Consider the following 16,840-nt stretch of genomic DNA (forward strand, 5'->3'; position numbering starts at 1 on the left):
TAAAAATGTATAGCCTACGTGTGGTGCAGTATTCTTTTTAAAGGCACCATTTTGGGGTAACCTTTAAATGTGGAATCTTTTCTAAATTTAGAAAGTTCACCATGGAGTATAAATAACATGAGCTGATTGTCCAGGTAAATAGAATAAGCCGAGGCGCCTAATTTTACCACAAAAGCATTGATCACGGCCTCCCCCCGCCAATCAAAGGGCCAGCGGCGGCCTCCCCCCGCCAATCAAAGGGCCAGCGGCGGCCTCCCCCCGCCAATCAAAGGGCCAGCGACGGCCTCCCCCCGCCAATCAAAGGGCCAGCGGCGGCCTCCCCTCCCCAATCAAAGGGCCAGCGGCGGCCTCCCCTCCCCAATCAAAGGGCCAGCGGCGGCCTCCCCTCCCCAATCAAAGGGCCAGCGGCGGCCTCCCCTCCCCAATCAAAGGGCCAGCGGCGGCCTCCCCTCCCCAATCAAAGGGCCAGCTGTGGCCTCCCCTCCCCAATCAAAGGGCCAGCTGTGGCCTCCCCTCCCCAATCAAAGGGCCAGCGGCGGCCTCCCCTCCCCAATCAAAGGGCCAGCGGCGGCCTCCCCTCCCCAATCAAAGGGCCAGCGGCGGCCTCCCCTCCCCAATGAAGGGGCCAGCGGCGGCCTCCCCTCCCCAATGAAAGGGCCAGCGGCGGCCTCCCCTCCCCAATGAAATGGCCAGCGCCGGCCTCCCCTCCCCAATGAAATGGCCAGCGCCGGCCTCCCCTCCCCAATGAAATGGCCAGCGCCGGCCTCCCCTCCCCTATGAAATGGCCAGCGCCGGCCTCCCCTCCCCAATGAAATGGCCAGCGCCGGCCTCCCCTCCCCAATGAAATGGCCAACGCCGGCCTCCCCTCCCCAATGAAATGGCTAGCGCCGGCCTCCCCTCCCCAATGAAATGGCCAACGCCGGCCTCCCCTCCCCAATGAAATGGCCAGCGCCGGCCTCCCTTCTCCAATTACATATATATATTGTGGGAAATGGGACCCGTCAGACAGACTTGTTGTCTGGCACAAATTCACATCCAGGCAGGTTTGTTCAAATAACAGTTCAAAGATTTATTTAACACAGTCCAACAATGGCTCTCACCCAACGTTTCTGGCTTTTGCTCCCACTGTGCAGGTCCAAGTTGGGGACTGCAGTTGATCTTGTCTTGTCTTTAGACCAGCACCCAGCAACTCATGCTACTCCTATGTCCATTTGCTCCTTAACAATCCGAAAACAAAACCTACACCTAAAGGTTCAGGTATATAACACAGGTAATGGAGAGGAGCCATCAAGGCAGGAACCCTGCAACATCTAAACCCTGGATCTAAAGTCCAGTTAACACAACACGGACCCTATAACATTGAGACTAGAACCTGCAACTAGAACCTGCGATCATTTACTACATATCTGCGCATATCCCCTACTATGCAGATAAGGGGGGAGGGGAGGGACCATAAACTTGGGATAACCCATTTAACATTCTTGTTGGTTATTATTAGGATCATACAATGTAGTAATGCTGCCCATATGAAGTCTACTCCTCACTTTCAGGCAACTTGCTGCATTGGGAACCTCATCCTTCTCCCCCTCCCTTCTCCATAGACTTCAGAATAAATTCTTCTAGCAAATTTTGCTCACATGACAAAGATCACCAAAGATTTAAGGAATTACTCAATTTATCAAGAAGAGAGTAGGATGAAATAAGCCAAGTAAGCGGAGAAAGAAGCAACTTCCTCCTATAAGATGTATGACGAGGTTTCTTCTGGTAACTTGTACAATTGATTTATGCAAAGCCTGTGAAAAAGTAACTGACCCTTCAAAAGGAGATTTACCATCAATATCCATCCCCATAAACCAGGGACACTTTCTCATAGATCCGGGCACGAGTTGTTATCCATGACCTCCTTCCTTATAAAATCAACTTTTATAATTTTGCTTAAGATCTGGAAGGGCTCCTGGGGGTATTATCAGAGCCTCTCACTGGTGCAGATTCACAGGCTGTTACCTTGTCTCCCCCTGCTCCCTCTCTCCCTCCGCCTGATGTAATCTCACTGCAGCACAGGAGGTCCCAGGAGATGTGCTCCGACCAGTGTAACAGCCTGTAAAGCTGCAGCATAGAGAGGCTCTGGGAACCACCCAGGTAACCTTTCAGGCTCATTAGGATTATTCCATCCCAAAACTTGTACTCAAAGGGAAAAGTATACGAATTACAAAGGTAAATAATAAAAAAAAAACTTTATTTATAGCCAAATTCAGATGATATTTACATAGAAGCAGAGCTCAGGAACACCCAATTAGAATGTGTGTATCCTATTTGTATATAGAGATTATGCCAAATAATAACACGAATGATTGTAAGGAATACAGGCAGTCCCCGGGTTACGTACAAGATAGGGTCCGGAGGTTTGTTCTTAAGTTGAATTTGTACGTAAGTCGAAACTGTATATTTTATAATTGTAGATCCAGACAAAAAAAATTTTGGCCCCAGTGACAATTGGAGTTTAAACATTTTTTGCTGTAATTGGAGCAAGGATTATCTATAAAGCTTCATTACAGACACCTTACAGCTCATCATTGCAGTCTGGGACTATAGTAACATCCAGAGAGGTCACCAGAGGTCAGAGGGGGCAGAGGGGTCTGTCTGTAACTATGGGTTGTCTGTAAGTCGGATGTCCTTAAGTAGGGGACCGCCTGTATATCCACTGCCGACAAATAAATAAACATTAGATAAATAACTTATGACACCTGCAGCCTCAGATATAGTCACCATACCAGGTACACAGACACTAGAAGAAGATCCCACAGTCCCGGTGCCTGGATCTATGAGGAATGTCCCTGGTTTATCAGGATGGATTCTCATGGCAGATTTACCTTAAAGAGGACCTGTCACCTCTAAAAACGGCACCTAGCGTTACAGCAAATGCCGCAGTGTTATCGGAAACCTCCTATAACGCTAACAAACACTGCAGCGCTGTACAATTGAAAAGGCCAGACCGTGCTGTAAGCGTTCGGGCGTATTCATGAGGGGGCAGTCTGAGGCGCTGCCTCTCCCCCATACTGCCCTCCTACTCCATAGGCCGGCGGTGACTGCAGAGCTTCACGTGGCAGTCACCGACCCTAATCCCGCCCCCTCATGAATACGCCCGACCACTTACAGCGCGGTCGGCCTTTTCAATTGTACAGCGCTGCAGTGTTTGTTAGCGTTATAGGAGGTTTCCGATAACACTGCGGCATATGCTGTAGCGCTAGGAGCTGCTTACTTCAGTAAACAGCTCCTAGTGCAGTTTTTAGAGGTGACAGGTCCTCTTTAAGGGTGATGGCACACGTGGCGATTTGAACACGTTTTTGGCCCATTTTTAAGCAGGTTTGAATTAAGATAATTGGTCAAACCTGTCAAAAACGGATGCCATCACCATAAGACACAAACATTTTAAGCATTTACACATTATTATTTTTTTACATTTTCCAGGTGCACATAAAAATAATCTTGAATTCTTGCAGTATTTGAGCTCCAAGCCTCAGAATCGTCTGATACTTCCTGTTGTGTGGAGATCACTTATCAGCCATCACCTCATTCTCATCACAAACAAGATCACTATGACTGGTAACACCTGTATAGAGACTGCGCAGGATCCACAACTTACAATATGTGATGTTACAGCTTCACCCCCTCAGGTCTCAGAGCATGCCCACAACACTGTACCATAGAGGTCGGCGAGTCATGTCCAGTCTACAGGTTCTCAGTCCCTCTAACACCCCTCACACACTGCTTGTATTACCGGGAAAATATGGTGACCCTCACACCAACTCAACACACAGCCACAGGGGGCGCACTACTTTTATTTTTCTTACAGAGAGTAGTAATAATACTCCTCTTGCCATCTCTGTGGAGTATTTTTAGCTGCGGAGGAGTATAATATTAACTGTAATATATACTCCATAGACGTGTTTAATTATAATAGTTAACTAGGAAGACATGGGTAAAGTTTGTTCAATTAGACTCTAATCTGATAGATGTTGTTGGGTGATGGGAGTGGTAGCAGCATGGTGGTTCAGTGGTTAGCACTACAGCCTTGCAGAGCTGGGGTCCTGAGTTCAAGCCCGACCCAGGGTCAACATCTGCAAAGAGTTTGTATGTTCTCTCCGTGTTTGCGTGGGTTTCCTCTGGGTCCTCCGGTTTCCTCCCACACTCCAAAACATACTGGTAGGTTGATTAGATTTTGAGCCCCATTGGGGACAGGGACCAATTTGACATGCTCTGTTTAGCGCTGCGTAATCTGTGTGCACTATATAAAGAATTATTATTATTTATTAGTAGGGCCTGGGGATGAGAAGCCTCTGGGGACAATAAGAGTGTCATGGGGCAGGTGGGCAGGTTGACCTTACATGGTTGCGCCAAGAGGACCAAGTTTTTAAGAATTTATTCCTGGGACCCAATCCCAGTGAGCCACTTCCTCAAAGCAGCAGAACTCCTTTAATTTATCATACCACTGAGAAAGAGAAGGAGGAGATTGATGCTTCCACAAAGTAAGAATTAGTAATTTAGCTGCCAAAATAGGAGGATTTTGATTGGTGAGAAGGAGGTTGAGGGCTTATTGAGTAGAATTACACTGGGGTAGTGAGGTAACCTTGAGGACTGCATCCCAGAACTGTAATATACTCGGACAAGACCACCAAATGTGTGTCATGCTTCCTCCCTGTCCTCCACACCTTCAACAAGTGACTGAGGACATCTACACAATCATTAGAAGAGGCTTCCTTCAATTTTGTTGCCCGCACTTTACACTAAGTATCAAAAGTGTCAGATCTTCTGTGTTGTCCCATGAAAAGATAGAAGATTTTTTCCCAAAAACGTGAAAGGTGTACTCACTTTTGTGAGATGCTGTAAAATTGTAGATACACGGGTTCCCAGTCCTCTACTCCACATCACTGCTGTGAGAATGAGTATAATGTGGTAGTCATACAGTCTCCACCATCCTTACAGCAGTAAGAGGAACTCCTATTCTCCTTCACACAGGGTCCAGCATTGCTGCTGTATATAGGATGTAAGGCTGCTTTGGGAAAAGACCTTCAAAAAATTCACCAATTTTTGAATGTCATCTCCTATCCAGTGTTGGAGACAACATTCTGATCATAAGTCGCAACAGATCCCATAAACATGGGACCGGATTACCAGGAGACAGGCTGAGCGTGCACCCCGACACTTCACTAACTCTCTACAGCAGGGCAGAGACAGCAGAGAACGGCAGTGAATGGAGTGTCAGGATGCGCCTCCAACCTGTATTCTGTTGATTGCTGAGGGTCCGAGCACTTTGACCCAAAACAATTAGTAGCTTGAGTTATGGACCAACCCCTCAGACACCAATTCATCAAAGTCTGGCAAAATGTTATCTGTGCAGCTTTCTGCCATGACCCCCTCCGCCCACAGACCTTACAAATGTCCATTGACCCCACAGTATAGGTCTTAAACACAAGGCAGCCCTTACCATTTCTGGAGGTAGTCCTGCGCCTCTAGACGAGCGCCAATCTCAAATGTGATCCCGGGACGAATCGGAGGGGTCTTACTCATCTTAAGAGTCTTCTCTTCTGACCCGACCTACAAAATAATGGAAACATTTAGTTATTACTAAAAAAAAAACTGGATACAGCACAACACAACGGGCTGATAATAAATCCTCTCCTCACTCCTGACTACAGGGGCAGCTCAATATTTCTAATCAGTTTTTCACACCCGATTTCACAATTTCACATCCTCTCCCAATGACGACCCATAGTTAAAGACGGACCCCTGTGCCCCCTGGTGACCTCTCTGGATGTTACTATAGTCCCAGACTGTAATGATCAGCTGTGAGGTGTCTGTAATGAAGCTTTATTGATAATCCTTGGTCCCATTACAGCAAAAAAAAATTTTAAACTTCAATTGTCACTGGGGCAAAAACATTTTTTAACAAAAACATTTTTTGTCTTTGTTTCGACTTACATACAAATTCAACTTAAGAACAAACCTACAAATCCTTTCTTGTATGTAACTCGGGGACTGCCTGGTAATTGCAAATCCTTAAGCTGTGCAAGAATTTACGATTAAAATAGCAAATATGCCACCTCCATGTCATATGGCGTACAGTAGCACGACGGCCTGCGCCTGCGTTCTTTTGAAAAAACAGCGAACTTTCGGCCACTAATGAACCATGCGGATTGCACAAACTGAATGCACCCATGCAGCCCCTCCCGTGGAGGTGTCATACAGCAAATGTCATTTATTGTATAATGAAAAGTTGTACAATTTTCCAATATACTTTCTATATCAATTCTTCACTGTTTCTGCTTATGGTCATTCTATAGGAAGCTTCATTGTTTACTTCCAGGGGATAGAAATCTGACCCTGATCACATGATTTCACACAGGTGCACGGCTCGTTATATACCTGGTCATGTGATGTCACACAGGTGTATAGCTCATTATATCCATGGTCATGTGATGTCACACAGGTGCACGGCTCATTATATACCTGGTCATGTGATGTCACACAGGTGTATAGCTCATTATATCCATGGTCATATGATGTCACACAAGTGCACGGCTCATTATATACCTGGTCATGTGATGTCACACAGGTTCTCGGCTCGTTATATCCCTGGTCATGTGATGTCACACAGGTTCTCGGCTCGTTATAAATCCCTGGTCATGTGATGTCACACAGGTGCACGACTCGCTATATCCCTGGTCACATGATGTCACACAGGTGTACGGCTTGTTATATCCCTGATCATGTGATGTCACACAGGTGCACTGCTCGTAATATATTCCTGGTCATGTGATGTCACACAGGTGCACAGCTTGTTAAATCCCTGGTCATTGATGTCACACAGGTGCAAGGCTCATTATATCCCTGGTCATGTGATGTCACACAGGTGCACAGCTCGTTATATCCCTGATCATGTGATGTCACACAGATGCACTGCTCGTTATATCCCTGGTCATGTGATGTCACACGGGTGCACAGCTTGTTAAATCGCTGGTCATTGATGTCACACGGGTGCACAGCTCATTATACCCCTGATCATGTGATGTCACACAGGTGCAGGGCTCATTATATCCCTGGTCATGTGATGTCACACAGGTACACAACTCGTTATATCTCTGGTCACTTGATGTCACATAGGTGCAGGGCTCATTATATCCCTGGTCATGTGATGTCACACAGGTGCATGGCTCATTATATCCCTGATCATGTGATGTCACACAGGCGCATGGCTCGTTCTATCCCTGGTCACGTGATGCCCTGGTGCAGGGCTCGTTCTATCCCTGGTCATGTGATGTCACACAGGTGCACGGTTTATCATGTGTGTTATGATGAGCCATACACCTGTGTCACAGATTTTCCCTGATCATGTGATGCCTATTATTGTATCTCATTGTTCTCTTTATCATTTCCCATGTTAGTCCCTGTTGGTGAAGTCTTCTGCATTATACTCACTGAAGTAACTCGATGACAAGTGACAACCGTTTTACTTAGAAATTTTGCAATCCACAGAAAATTGTGACGTTTCAGTCACCAAGGAGACCTTCTTCAGGCAGCGGACCATCTCCAATTCACCTCCTGTCATTACTTATTTCCTATTTCAGTGTCTGAAGGAGGTCGCACTGGTGACCCAAACATCACAAATAATTGTCTGTGGATTGCACAATTTCTGAATAAAACAATTATAATATTTCATCGCAATACAGTGCCGAGTTACTTCACTATATATATTAAGGACCTTACTCTAGCACCATACGAGCCACGAGGAGTGATGTGTATTATACATACGTGTTCTCCATTACAAACACACATTTCCATAGGGAATCTGTTTCCTTTATGATCTTTATGTACATGTAAATGAGCGCTGTACTGCACCATACACAGGTGATTGACAGCTCACCGGCAACTTATATAATTTGTGGGAACCCCCATTCACAAGAACAGTGGGGTCTATGTGTCCTGTACATGTGCAAAGTCGTCTCATCATCGCTCATCTCAGGTTGTGTCACACAACGGAATTGAAGCACTCGGTCCCCTGCGGTCTCTCGCTCCGCCATAACTTCTCTCCATCTTTTTTTGACCTTGATACACATCTCTCACTGTCTATCTGTTCTTGACTTTGCCCTTTGCTTTCTCTCATACAGAATATTTTTTCTCCCATCACATCCCACCTCTCTCTCTCCTGCCTCATGACACGCAGTCTCTTTCTACAACAGGCTATCATTGGCTTACTCTCACCCATCCACTCGTCATCTTATACACGGTCTCTTGCCGTCATACACTCTTTTTGTCTGTCACAAGGTGTCTCACACTTCCATACGCTGTCTCTTTCTATCACAAGCTGCATCTCTCTTGTCCCATCACATAACGTCTCTCTCTCTCTGCCACAGGCTGTATCTTTCCATTACAGGCTCTCACTCTGTCATTCACTGTATCTTTCTGACGCCGGCCATCTCCTGCACGGTCATACACCACTAGCCGCCCCAGGCTCTCTCCCACCAGCTGCCTTTCTATCCCCGGCTGTCTCTCACCCTGTCACTGGCTGTCTCTTATTATTCCCGGCTGTCACTTGCCCTGTCGCTGGCTCTCTCTTTCTATCCCCGGCTGTCACTTGCCCTGTCGCTGGCTCTCTCTTTCTATCCCCGGCTGTCACTTGCCCTGTCGCTGGCTCTCTCTTTCTATCCCCGGCTGTCACTTGCCCTGTCGCTGGCTCTCTCTTTCTATCCCCGGCTGTCACTTGCCCTGTCGCTGGCTCTCTCTTTCTATCCCCGGCTGTCACTTGCCCTGTCGCTGGCTCTCTCTTTCTATCCCCGGCTGTCACTTGCCCTGTCGCTGGCTCTCTCTTTCTATCCCCGGCTGTCACTTGCCCTGTCGCTGGCTCTCTCTTTCTATCCCCGGCTGTCACTTGCCCTGTCGCTGGCTCTCTCTTTCTATCCCCGGCTGTCACTTGCCCTGTCGCTGGCTCTCTCTTTCTATCCCCGGCTGTCACCTGCCCTGTCGCTGGCTCTCTCTTTCTATCCCTGGCTGTCACTTGCCCTGTCGCTGGCTCTCTCTTTCTATCCCCGGCTGTCACTTGCCCTGTCGCTGGCTCTCTCTTTCTATCCCCGGCTGTCACTTGCCCTGTCGCTGGCTCTCTCTTTCTATCCCCGGCTGTCACTTGCCCTGTCGCTGGCTGTCGCTTGCCCTGTCACTGGCTGTCGCTTGCCCTCTCGTTCACTGTCTCTTTCTATCCCCTGCTGTCTCTCGACCTGTCACTGGCTGTCTCTTGCTGTGTCGTACCCCATCTTCCTCTCTCTCACACTGTCCCTGTCATTCCCTGTGCTGCTCTGTGTCTTCCTCCCCTCGTCCTCTGTATCAGCCCAATAACCCCGGCGATGCCCCGGTCCTCTCACCCCGGCTGTCTCTCTTCCCCCCTGGGTGACGGTGCGCACCGCTCAGCCCGTGAAGGACGCGGAGTCTCCTCTCGGATTTCGGGGTGTCTCAGTCTCCGGGGAGCCTCATCCTTCCAGTCTCAGCTTCTCCGGCGGACTCCCACCCGAAGCTCCCAGAGAGCCCTCTGAGCGCCCGCCAGCCAATCACACGCTGCCACGTCAGAGGTCGCGCAAATACAACTTCCGGGTTAGCGCGTCAAAGGGAGACGCGTACGCCGCCGTTGCTATGGTGAGGCTCACGTGACTTCCGGCGTGGCTGAACTCTCCTGCGTTCGCGTCGTCTTGTGTGGTCATGTGACCTGGGGAGATGTATGGGCGGGGCTTATGAAATACTAAAAATGGTCAGGATACGTTACAATGTATCAGGACGTGAGGAGTGTTGAGTTATAATGATACACAGTCTATAGTCCTGTGCTATACGGAGGGGAATGATACTGTAACATCACAGCCAATAAAAGTGAATCCAGTGAAATCTGTCAGAACAAGGACACAAGATCACAAAATATCCTTCCATATCCTCTGAATGCTGGAAATGCGGTGTGAGATATGAGACTTCCCCTTTAATTATCTATGATTAATGCAGCCATAACAGAGAGCACACAGATCCAAACCTGAGTCATAGCGAGCCCATAGTGGAGCAATAATGAAGCCATATCCGATCCAAACCGAAACCATACCAGGGACATAACACATCCAAACTGGAGACATACCAGAGCCACCCCAGCCCTATACCAGAGACGTACTGGAGCCATACGAGATCCAAACCAGACTCATACCAGATACATACCAGAGACATTCTGAACCCAGATCAAAACCGGAGGCATACCAGATCCCATCTGGAGCCATACCAGAGACATACTGAAGCCAAAGCATACCCATACCAGAAACATACTGGAGACATAACGTAGCCATACCAGATCCAAACCGGAGCCATACAAGAGACATAACGGAGCCCCATACCAGACCCATATTGGAGCCATGCTGGATCCATACTGGAGTCATACAAGAGACATAACGGAGCCCCGTACCAGACCCATATTGGAGCCATACCAGATCCAAACTGGAGTCATATTAGATCCATACTGGAGACATACCGGAGTGCTATAAAAGTGTTAGGGAGAACGCACTGGTTTCGGACACCAACTTGACTACTGTCCACCATTTTAAGTATTGGCCAGGGGTCACGCCGGGGGTCAAGCACTGTCCAGTTAATGTCATGATTCAAACTTCATTTTATGTAACCTGTTTGCTCGCCTGCCAGCTAATTCCCATTGACATTTAATGAGAAGCCAGTCTGTCTCGGATGCTGCATTATATTATGATTCTGGAGTCCGCTTATCTCCTTCTTCTCAGGAAATTAGTATAAATATGTCTGGGAACAAGGTCCCTAAGAACCGAGCACCATTAATTAACTTTTTGTAGAATGTATTAGAGAGCGGTTGTAGTACATTTAAACTAAGCCTATAGCATCCAAGCTCCTTATCTCCTTGTCACGCCCACTAATGCTGATTTTTCTGTCTTTTTATACATGCAGCTGTGAAATAAACGGGAGAAGATCTCTTGGTTTTGTGTTCTAGCCCCGGGGCAGTCATGAAAGGGTTAATTTGAAGGTCACTGTACAACATGAAGTAAGGGCGGTTAAGGCCCTAGATAAAAATCTCTAACAAAAGTGAATCCAGTGCAATTTTTCAAAACAATGACAATGATCTAAAAATACTCTTTGTGGTCAGAATTTTTGAAATGCAGTATGAGAGATAGGACATCCCCTTTAATTATCTAAGATTAATGCAGCCATAACAGTATATAGGTAGCCAGCACACTGCAGCCACATCCCTGTATATAGGTAGCCATTATACTGCATCCCCTCCTTCCCCCAGTAGGAAGCCAGCACAGTGCAGCTCCACCCTTTATATAGCTAGTTAGAACACTGCAGCCCCCCCAAGTATATAGGTAGCCAGAGCACTACAGGCACCACAAGGATATAAGTAGTCAGCACACTGCAGCCACCACCACCACAGTATGTAGGTATCCAGCACACTGCAGCCCCCCCCCCCCTCCTCACAGTATAATGGTAGCCAGAACACTACAGCCCCCCAAGTATGTAGGGAGCCCTAGAACATTGCAGCCAACCCTTCCCCCCAGTAAATAGGTAGCCAGCATCCTACAGCCACCCCCCAGTATATAGGTAGCCCCAGCACAATGCAGCCAACCCCCCCCCAGTATATAAGTAGTCCCAGCATCATGAAGCCCCCCCCCACATTATAATAGTAGCCAGCACTCTGCAGCTTCCCTCCCTGTATATAGGTAGCCCCAGAACACTGCAGCCTCCCCCTCCAGTATGTAGGGAGCCAGCACGCTGCGGCCCCTTAGTTTATAGGTAGCCCCATCACACTGCAGTCACCTGGAATATAAGTAGCCCCTGCACACTGCAGTCACCCCTCCCTGCAGTATATAGGTAGCCCCAGTTCCCCCAGCACATTAGAAAAAAAAAGTACTCACCTTCTGGCACTCCCCACGGTGCCTCGAGTGCACAGAGCTGCAGAAGGTATAAAAGGAGCTGCTAGGAATGCCGGAAGGTGAGGTTTTTTTTTTTTTACTGGGGATAGCGGGCGGCTGCTGGCAGCCCTTGTTTCTTCCACCAGGTCTTACCCGGGGGGCGTTGCCCGGTGGAAGAAGCAGGCCTGGCCTGCATGTATAGCTGGAGTTTTACACCCCACAGGTACGGCACATGTGCAGTGAAGCCGTGATACTGTCCCAGATTCACTTCCCTCATCGCAGCAGGAGGCGCAGGTGCTGGATCTTCTGATGTGAGTGCGATGTGCCTCATTGGACTCACATCCAGGTAAGTATTAAAGAAGAAGAAGCGGAGAGGTTTATAATCTGCCACAGACCCTGGGATCCTGCCTGTGACCAGGTACCAGCCTTCTGAGAAAGAGAAGGACAGCTAGCCCAGACCATTCCTCAGCATTAACCCTTCTTCTGCCAGGGAGGAGAAGTCAGCCCTGTGATTTGCTTGTATTTCCTTGTACCTGATTTTCTTTAGTAAGGGTCCATTCACACGCGGTATGCCCGTATGCCTATATGTTAACGAATATGTTATGGTAAACAGTTAAAAAGAAACACAAAATTTGTGTCATTGTCTAAATAGTTATGGACGTAACTGTATCAGTTGATTGATGGAGACTGGGTTCTGCCTGTTGTTATTACATAGTTAAAGGGGTTGTACCATCTAAGCAAGTTAGGCTCTACCCATAGGAGGTGGCGGTCTCAGTGATGCCCCTAATAATAATAATAATTCCTTTATTTATATAGTGCACACAGATTATGTAGCGCTGCACAGAACTTGCCAAATCAGTCCCTGTCCCCAATGGGGCTCACAATCTAATCAACCTACCTGCATGTTTTGGAGTGTGGAAGGAAACCAGAGGACCTGGAGGAAACCCACGCAAACACATAAAGAACATACAAACTCTTTGCAGATGTTGACCCTGGTCCTTGAACCCAGGTCCCAATTGCTGCAAGGCTGCTCTGTGCTCTGCTTTCTGCTGTCCCTACTGTGCTCTGTTCCCAAGCTTGGCTATTCCACAAATTAACAGTTCTCACAGTAAAGAAGCCTTGTGCAACATCCTCCACCGAGTTGTAGCCTATTCTTGGGGCCTGGAGGCAGCCGGGGCACAGAATACCGGAGTGGCTGGCGGTTGTGGCCTAGGCACGCTAGTGTCACGGGACTTGGTATGGGGACCGGAGGGCTGTCCTACAGCCTGGCAGGTCTCCAGCAAGTGGTGTGTGCAAGAAATATGGAGGGAGAGGCTGATGTACTGGTTCTCCCTGGGGCAACCCCTGAGTGTCTGTAGGATGAGTTCTTGGGTAATGGATGGGGAAGCCCGTGGTGGTAACAGCCATATCCAGGGACCAGACGGAGGCAACGTTGTGCAAATCAACTCACGGTTCTTTATTGAACAACAGGTAGCTAGTGGTCCTCAGGAGGAGCTGGGATGGAGCTGTGTCCAAACTGTGGAAGCTGCAGCTCTGGATTAGAGTCTCCTGACTCAGTTCCTGGGATTGGTTTCTGTGGCAGTACCGAACACTGTCTCTCTGTTCAGTCAGCTCTCTAACAGCAGATCTTATTCTCTGCTTTGTGGAAAGACCATGAGGTCTGGCCCATGTGCTCCCCCTGGTCAGGTGGTAGCACCTCTCCAATCATACTCCAGTTTACAATACAGCCACATAATTGGATAACGTCTTACACCCATTTAACTATTACCTTTCCAGGCAGAGGCTACAGCTGCAATTACATAATGTCCAGGATCTGGAACCTTCATAGAGGGTTCGCGACTCCCCCAAACAGCTCCTGACCTGGAGAGGGCGCCATTCGCCACTACCAGCCTGCTTATGTATTGGCAGGGGTGTTGCACTTGTCTCTGATATTTAAACCTTGTTTTTTTCAGACACAGACAGCGCCCCCTTGTTTTTGGTTTGATTTACTCCATCTCTCCTCAAGACTAAATATTGTATATTTAATTGTTTTAATCTTTTCTTATAACTGAGACCCGACTGAAGCCCTGGGAGGGTTGGCATCCATAGTTAATTGTAGTTAACTCCCTGTTCTCTGTATGGTTCCTCTGGTACAGTCTTGGATACCTCCCAAGCCTTTCTGGAATAAGTGGGAAGTTACTGTATGCCCCAGGCTCAAGCTCAATCGGCAGCTCCCAACTCCACCATTAAGCCTGTGCTGCGTGTGGCAGAGGCCAGCGGACGCAATGGGGCTTATTTACTAAGGGTCCACGGATTGCATTCCCGTCGGACTTCCCAATGTTTTCGTGGATTGCACGGCTGGGACAGGTATTTAAAAGGGGTTTGTATCACATGCGATCAGATTTTGGCGCTATCGCGCAGGCTTTCATGAGGCAGAAATCTGGGACGGGCCGATCGGATGATAAGACGGATTCGGACTGAGTGCGGGATTTAACATGCAAATTGTGTCGCAAGACAATGCACTTACATGCACCAGGAAGAAGAAGGTGAATTCCGGGGACCTGAGCGGGGAAGCGACACATGCAGGATATCGGGCACATGATCTTAGTGAATCGCGGCAGAGTGCATTATCGATGGAACAATGCACTTCGGGTGTCCTGTCCTTGGACAGGTAAGTAAATGTGCCCCAATGTGATGTCAGACAATGTTTCTGTGTCTATGGTGTATTTGGGAAGGCAGTAAGAAAACATGGAACAAGAATGTGTCATTGTAAATAGGGGGAGTTACTGAAAAGATGGCTCAAGGCCAAGGGCTACTGTAAGGTAGCATAATAAGAAAAGGGGTATAATGAAGGGACTGGATTCGGGGTGGATAATCAAGACAGTGATCCCTGATTTGAACCCACAAACTGTCACCTGCCTTCTTGCCTCAGCATATCCTAGGTGATACAGGACAACTAGAAGACTACACCAAAGTGGGAACATGAAACAAGACTTACAAACAAATAATACAAAAGAGAGGTCGGAGTCTGAATCACAGCAGAGATGGCGAATACCTCACAAAATCGCAACACAAAGGTATAGTCAAAATAAGTAAGCCAAGAATGGATAACCAGAAATACATCAGAACAGCAATCGAAGATAATATGGAGCTACCCAGGAAATATAACCACCAGAAAATGATCTATATAGGTGTAAGGAAAGCCTCCGCCCCAGCTGTTAGGAGCAGAGGACTGTCCATCACAGCAGGTTAACTCTTGCTAGGCCAGAGCTGAACTGCAAAGTAAGAGTGTGATTAGTCTCAAAACAGCCACAACATAAAGTACAGTTCACACTATGAAAAGTCAACACAAAACACATTCTAAGCAACACACTGCAGACAGAGGAATATACTGGCACGAATTTTGCAATGGGGGGACAAATGGAAGAGGGACAAATGGAAAATGGAAGTGGTCACCTAATTTAGGGGGCATTATATAGGAGAACAGAGGGAGCAATGTACTGTCTGGGGATGTGGGTACAGTTAGGGTGCATGACACAGGAAGGGAGCATTATACAATGTGGGGCAAGTCAGGGTGGTTTTTCACTTTGTGGCCACTTTAAGGTCTGGGGTTTTGCCGCTGTGACTTTCACCACTTTTAATGTCACAAAAAATATTTAGTAAGATCTTAAAGGGGTTTTCCCACCAAACAAGTTAGGACCTATCCCAGGGTAGCGCCTAATTTGCTGATCGTGGGGGTCCCAGGGGGTCTAACTTGTTTGGTGGGAAAACCCCTTTAAGGACATCATGGAGTGCTATTCTTAGCACCTAAAGAACACTAGACATGATGGAACAGTGGACGTGTTACACATCAATCATTTCTAACAGACGCCCTTCATATCAGTCCTACAATACGTCCGTCACATCATATAATACTGCAGATGTGAATGGAGTCTTATTGTCTGATGTGGCCCGACCCAAACTGTCTTCTGAGAGTAGATAGTGGTGCGCGGTACCCCCGTTACCATGACTCTTGTGTGTATAACTAAACAATAGATCTCCATGTGTCCTTCCTACAGAACGTATGATGAGATAATCCAGGATGACTTAAGAAAACACATGACATCAGTACAGTAAGAATCATGTCTGGGAGGTCAAAAATACAAGGTTCAGCGCTGGGCAAACTACGTCAGCTTCATAGAAATTAATATACATCAGTATCACCGCAGGTGGTGGTGGCACCAATTTTGGGGGTTAACTATTTAAATGTCTTTGCATGTGGACTGCCATCTTGGATTCTATTGTCACCCCGTGTAAGGGGGTGGTGATCAGTTGCTATGACATCTAGGAGTCTACGCTAGATTCCCTTCAGCCTTCTGGATCACTAAAGATCACTAGAAAAACAGCCATATACTGCATGTTGAAGCAATCAGACCCCCAAGGGGTAAAATACCCCTGGGGGTCTAAAAATTGTATAATATATTATATGATAAACCTAAAAGTTTAAAACACCCCACTTTCCCTTGACCTGATATAGAAATAGACAAAAACATTAATAAACATGGTATCACTGTATCCCAAAAGTCCCAGTTTATCAAAATATAGAAACATTTTATTCCCAACTGAAAATAGCGCCCAAATGTCCAAACTGCCATATTTTTTGCCATTTCGCAATAAAAAGTGATATAAAGGTCATACATGATGTAAAATGGCATCAATGAAAAGGTCATCTTGTCCCGCAAAAAATTGATACCATACAGGTCTGTAGTATGAAAACGTAATTGGCGTCAGAACGTGGCGAAAAAAAAGGTTTTAATTCTTTATTAAATTCATAATTAATTCTTTATTTATATAAATTTGGTATTGCCGTGATTGTACTGAGGCGTAAATAGAGTCCACTAAAAAAATTGTGAAAATGTGTTTTTTCACCAATT

General features: G+C 47.2%; 1 protein-coding gene across 1 annotated transcript in view; it reads right to left on the reverse strand.

The window, feature by feature from the left end:
* The window catches only part of PHF20L1 (PHD finger protein 20 like 1), a 51,108-nt gene extending 41,483 nt beyond the window's left edge, over positions 1-9,625 (reverse strand). The window contains exons 1-2 of the mRNA XM_072151164.1: positions 9,414-9,625; positions 5,486-5,595 (exon numbers count right to left, since the gene is read on the reverse strand). Coding sequence (XP_072007265.1) covers positions 5,486-5,568 — 83 coding nt within the window. The 5' untranslated portion in view covers positions 5,569-5,595; positions 9,414-9,625. The remainder of the gene's footprint in view (positions 1-5,485; positions 5,596-9,413) is intronic.
* Between the last annotated feature and the right edge of the window lie 7,215 nt (positions 9,626-16,840).

This window comes from Engystomops pustulosus, chromosome 5 (assembly GCF_040894005.1).
Source record: "Engystomops pustulosus chromosome 5, aEngPut4.maternal, whole genome shotgun sequence".
Lineage (NCBI taxonomy): Eukaryota > Metazoa > Chordata > Amphibia > Anura > Leptodactylidae > Engystomops > Engystomops pustulosus.